The sequence below is a fragment of the Oncorhynchus gorbuscha genome, unplaced genomic scaffold (genome assembly GCF_021184085.1).
Source record: "Oncorhynchus gorbuscha isolate QuinsamMale2020 ecotype Even-year unplaced genomic scaffold, OgorEven_v1.0 Un_scaffold_6113, whole genome shotgun sequence".
Lineage (NCBI taxonomy): Eukaryota > Metazoa > Chordata > Actinopteri > Salmoniformes > Salmonidae > Oncorhynchus > Oncorhynchus gorbuscha.
The window spans coordinates 12,817-18,631 of NW_025749783.1; the positions used below are offsets into that span (position 1 = coordinate 12,817).

At 51.3% G+C, this 5,815-nt stretch overlaps 1 protein-coding gene across 1 annotated transcript; it reads left to right on the forward strand.

The window, feature by feature from the left end:
* Nucleotides 1-2,877: 2,877 nt before the first annotated feature.
* On the forward strand, nucleotides 2,878-5,507 carry LOC124029323 (ribosome biogenesis protein bop1-like; the record flags this gene model as incomplete). The annotated part of the gene is made up of 5 exons (XM_046341085.1): nucleotides 2,878-3,058; nucleotides 4,710-4,855; nucleotides 4,905-5,002; nucleotides 5,180-5,264; nucleotides 5,400-5,507. Coding segments are annotated over 5 exons (618 nt in total), but the record flags the coding sequence as incomplete, so codon positions are not given.
* Nucleotides 5,508-5,815: the final 308 nt, after the last annotated feature.

Here is a 5,815-nt window from a genome sequence, read left to right on the forward strand (position 1 = left end):
CTCGCTGTGTCTCGCGCTCTCTCTCTCGCTGTGTCTCGCGCTCTCTCTCTCGCTGTGTCTCGCGCTCTCTCTCTCGCTGTGTCTCGCGCTCTCTCTCTCGCCGTGTGTTTCTCTCGCGCTCTCACGCTGTGTCTCGTGCTCTCTCTCTCGCTGTGTCTCGTGCTCTCTCGCTGTGTCTCGCTCTCTCTCTCTCGCTGTGTCTCGCGCTCTCTCTCTCTCGCTGTGTCTCGCGCTCTCTCTCTCTCGCTGTGTCTCGCGCTCTCTCTCTCTCGCTGTGTCTCGCTCTCTCTCTCTCGCTGTGTCTCGCGCTCTCTCTCTCTCTCTCTCGCTGTGTCTCGTGCTCTCTCTCTCTCTCTCGCTGTGTCTCGTGCTCTCTCTCTCTCTCTCGCTGTGTCTCGTGCTCTCTCTCTCTCTCTCGCTGTGTCTCGTGCTCTCTCTCTCTCTCTCGCTGTGTCTCGTGCTCTCTCTCTCTCTCTCGCTGTGTCTCGTGCTCTCTCTCTCTCTCTCGCTGTGTCTCGTGCTCTCTCTCTCGCTGTGTCTCGTGCTCTCTCTCTCGCTGTGTCTCGTGCTCTCTCTCTCGCTGTGTCTCGTGCTCTCTCTCTCGCTGTGTCTCGCGCTCTCTCTCTCGCTGTGTCTCGTGCTCTCTCTCTCGCTGTGTCTCGTGCTCTCTCTCTCGCTGTGTCTCGTGCTCTCTCTCTCGCTGTGTCTCGCGCTCTCTCTCTCGCTGTGTCTCGCGCTCTCTCTCTCGCTGTGTCTCGCGCTCTCTCTCTCGCTGTGTCTCGCGCTCTCTCTCTCGCTGTGTCTCGCGCTCTCTCTCTCGCTGTGTCTCGCGCTCTCTCTCTCGCTGTGTCTCGCGCTCTCTCTCTCGCTGTGTCTCGCGCTCTCTCTCTCGCTGTGTCTCGCGCTCTCTCTCTCGCTGTGTCTCGCGCTCTCTCTCTCGCCGTGTGTTTCTCTCGCGCTCTCACGCTGTGTCTCGTGCTCTCTCTCGCTGTGTCTCGTGCTCTCTCTCTCTCGCTGTGTCTCGCGCTCTCTCTCTCTCGCTGTGTCTCGCGCTCTCTCTCTCTCGCTGTGTCTCGCGCTCTCTCTCTCTCGCTGTGTCTCGCGCTCTCTCTCTCTCGCTGTGTCTCGCGCTCTCTCTCTCTCGCTGTGTCTCGTGCTCTCTCTCTCGCTGTGTCTCGTGCTCTCCTCTCTCGCTGTGTCTCGTGCTCTCTCTCTCGCTGTGTCTCGTGCTCTCTCTCTCTCGCTGTGTCTCGTGCTCTCTCTCTCTCGCTGTGTCTCGTGCTCTCTCTCTCTCGCTGTGTCTCGTGCTCTCTCTCTCTCGCTGTGTCTCGTGCTCTCTCTCTCTCGCTGTGTCTCGTGCTCTCTCTCTCGCTGTGTCTCGTGCTCTCTCTCTCGCTGTGTCTCGTGCTCTCTCTCTCGCTGTGTCTCGTGCTCTCTCTCTCGCTGTGTCTCGTGCTCTCTCTCTCGCTGTGTCTCGTGCTCTCTCTCTCGCTGTGTCTCGTGCTCTCTCTCTCGCTGTGTCTCGTGCTCTCTCTCTCGCTGTGTCTCGTGCTCTCTCTCTCGCTGTGTCTCGTGCTCTCTCTCTCGCTGTGTCTCGTGCTCTCTCTCTCGCTGTGTCTCGTGCTCTCTCTCTCGCTGTGTCTCGTGCTCTCTCTCTCTCGCTGTGTCTCGTGCTCTCGCTCGATATGTCTCTCTCTCTTGCTCGATGTGTCTCTCTCTCTCGCTTGATGTGTCTCTCTCTCTCCCTCGCTGTGTCTCTCTCACGGTGTCTCCTCTCTCTCTCTCTCGCTCGATATGTCTCTCTTTCTCATTGTGTCTCTCTTTCTCTCTCTCGCTGTCTCTCTCTCTCTCTCTCGCTGTGTCTCCTCTCTCTCTCTCTCTCGCTGTGTCTCTCTCTCTCGCTGTGTCTCTCTCTCTCGCTGTGTCTCTCTTTCTCTCGCCGTGTCTCTCTCTCTCACCATGTCTCTCTCTTTGTCTCTTTGTCTCTCTCTTTCGCTGTGTGTGTCTCTCTCTCTTTCGCTGTGTGTGTCTCTCTTTCGCTGTGTGTGTGTCTCTCTCTTACTCTCACTGTGTTTCTCCCTCTCTCTCACTGTGTCTCTCTCGCTGTCTGTCTCGCTCTCGCTCTCTTTCTCTCTCTGTGTGTCTCGATCTCGCTCTCTCTCTCAAGGGCTTTATTGGCATGGGAAACATATGTTAACATTGCCAAAGCAAGTGAAGTAGATAATAAACAATAAAAATGTACAATGAACATTACACTTCCAAAAGAATAAAGACATTACAAATGTCATATTTATATATACAGTGTTGTAACGATGTGCAAATAGTTAAAGTACAAAAGGAGAAATTAAATAAATATGGGTTGTATTTACTATGGTGTTTGTACTTCACTGGTCACCCTTGTGTCAACAGGTCACAAATATTGCTGCTGTGATGGCACACTGTGGTATTTCACCAAGTAGATATGGGTTTATCAAATTGGGTTGTTTTCAAATTATTTGTGGATCTGTGTAATCTGAGAGAAATATGTCTCTCTAATATGGTCATACATTGGGCAGGAGGATAGGAAATGCAGCTCAGTTTCCACCTCATTTTGTGGGCAGTGTGCACATAGCCTGTCTTCTCTTGAGAGCCATGTCTACCTACGGCGGCATTTCTCAATAGCAAGGCTATGCTCACTGAGTATGTACATAGTCAAAGCTTTCCTTAAGTTTGGGTCAGTCACAGTGGTCAAGTATTCTGCCACGGTGTACTCTCTGTGTAGGGCCAAATAGCATTCTAGTTTGCTGTTTTTTGTTAATTCTTTCCAATGTGTCAAGTAATTATCTTTGTGTTTTCTCATGATTAGATTGGGTCTAATTATGTTTCTCTCGCCCCCAGTGAGCGTACAGTGCTGCTGTTGAACCCATCTTTGGGAGACAGGCTGGTGGTGAGCTCCACAGACCAGCTGATCACCGCCTACGAGCCCCCAGAGGAGGACAAGGAGCAGGCCGTCACCTGGGCTCTGTCTGAAGGCCTGGAGCACAACAAGGGACACCGCCTTACCCTCACCCACCCCAAAGTAAGACACACTACCTCTCCCTCTGAGTAACCCTCACTCCTCTTAGGTAAGGATAATCCCAACTCCTTCGTCATTGGTCAGTCCAGCATCTAAAGCTCCATGAATTTGAAGCTGGATACATTTCTCCAGCCCGATCCCTCGGCTGGTTACATTTCTCCAGCCCGATCCCTCGGCTGGTTACATTTCTCCAGCCCGATCCCTCGGCTGGATACATTTCTCCAGCCCGATCCCTCGGCTGGATACATTTCTCCAGCTCGATCCTCGGCTGGTTACATTTCTCCAGCCCGATCCCTCGGCTGGTTACATTTCTCCAGCCCGATCCCTCGGCTGGTTACATTTCTCCAGCCCGATCCCTCGGCTGGTTACATTTCTCCAGCCCGATCCCTCGGCTGGTTACATTTCTCCAGCCCGATCCCTCGGCTGGATACATTTCTCCAGCTCGATCCCTCGGCTGGATACATTTCTTCAGCCCGATCCCTCGGCTGGTTACATTTCTTCAGCCCGATCCCTCGGCTGGTTTGCCAGAAAAGTGGAGGGTGGATGCTTTGTTTTTGTTTGAATCCAAGATTGTCCCTTTAAGGCCACCGGTAACTCAGAATGTTAGGGATATAGTGAAGAAGACAAACACTCAGACCCTATGATGACATTCAGACATATTTTTTGTCTTTACCCCAGAAAACCTTTTTAGTCCAACAGCTGGAGGAGGCTTTTAAAGAAACACCAGAGTAGATTGTGGTTAGCCTTTTTCCTCAAGTAAATGGAAAGAAACATATAAGAGAAGATCTTTCTAGTTTTTCCAATTTAAAATAGAGTGGAAAGAAAAGCTTTGACAAAATTGACACAGATGCACATGGCATTTGGAAAGACTGCAACAGTGATGCTAGCTACCACCCATATTTTCACGTTTCTGTATTTGCCTTAGCTATAGTCCTAGGTGTATTATAACAAATATGTATTAAAACTATAATGTATTACTGTAGTAATGATAATAGTACTGTATAGTAATAACAGTAATATAAATGTTGTTTTGAATTGTGATAATATAATTCATATTGAATCATACATAAATCGTCTGCTCTTCCTTTCTCTCCTGTCTCCCTTCCACCCTCCCTTACCCTCTCCTTCTTCCCTTCCACCCTCCCTTACCCTCTCCTTCTTCCCGTCCACCCTCTCCTTCTTCCTTCCACCCTCCCTTACCCTCTCCTTCTTCCCTTCCTCCCTCCCTTCCACGCTCCCTTACCCTCTCCTTCTTCCTTCTACCCTCCTTCCTTCCCTTCCACCCTCCCTTACCCTCACCTTCTTCCCTTCCACCCTCCCTTCTTCCCTTCCACCCTCCCTTACCCTCTTCTTCTTCCCTTCCACCCTCTCCTTCTTCCCTTCCACCCTCTCCTTCTTCCCTTCCACCCTCTCCTTCTTCTTCCTTCCACCCTCCCTTACCCTCTCCTTCTTCCCTTCCACCCTCTCCTTCTTCCTTCCACCCTCTCCTTCTTCCTTCCACCCTCTCCTTCTTCCTTACACCCTCTCCTTCTTCCCTTCCACCCTCTCCTTCTTCCCTTCCACCCTCTCCTTCTTCCCTTCCACCTCTCCTTCTTCCTTCCACCTCTCCTTCTTCCCTTCCACCCTCTCCTTCTTCCCTTCCATCGTCCTCCAGGCAGTAAAGCAGGTAGTTTGGCACGGTAAGGGTGACTACCTGTCCAGCATCATGCCTGACAACAGCAGCAACCTGCAGGTGCTGATCCACCAGGTGAGCAAGCGGCGGACGCAGAGCCCCTTCCGCAAGAACAAGGGCCTGGTGCAGTGCGTCTCCTTCCACCCGCTGCGGCCCTACTTCTTCGTGGCCACGCAGCGCTACGTGCGGCGTCTACAACCTCATCAAGCAAGAGCTGACCAAAAAGCTGATGACCAACTGCAAGTGGATCTCCAGCATGGCCATTCACCCTGGAGGTTAGTGCTCTATCACAGGTCCCCTTCAGAGAGGGGAGTATGTCCTACTGTAACGCCTGTGGAGATGGCTAAATGCACCTCCAATAAGCTGGGATTTGATGGTCATTCTCAAGAGGAGGAATGTGGTGATATATGAGTGAAATGCATGTTTTCTGTAGTAACACTACTCCTGGCCAGGTGATAACTTGATCTGTGGCAGCTATGACTGCAGACTGGCCTGGTTTGATCTGGACCTCTCTACCAAACCGTACAAGATGCTGCGGTGAGGCACCTCCTATACATTCTCATGTATTCATTTGTAATTATTGATTGCCAATGAATACTAGTCATTGACCACGTGACATGAGGCCTGGGTTATATTGGTTCTGAAGTCTTTTGTCTGTTTTTGGCGACCCAGGCACCACAAGAAGGCCTTGAGGGGCGTGGCTTATCACAGGAACTACCCCCTATTCGCCTCTGGTGCTGATGACGGCAGCGTGATCGTCTGCCACGGCATGGTCTACAAGTAAGTCACATCACCCAATCACACCTGCTTTGTTCTCGCTCTCTCTCTCTGATGACGTCACGTTGTTTTTCCCCATCTCTCCTTTCCTCTGTCGTTCTCTCTCTCTGATGACGTCACGTTGTTTTTCACCATCTCTCCTTTCCTCTGTCGTTCTCTCTCTCTGATGACGTCACGTTGTTTTTCACCATCTCTCCTTTCCTCTGTCGTTCTCTCTCTCTGATGACGTCACGTTGTTTTTCACCATCTCTCCTTTCCTCTGTCGTTCTCTCTCTCTGATGACGTCACGTTGTTTTTCACCATCTCTCCTT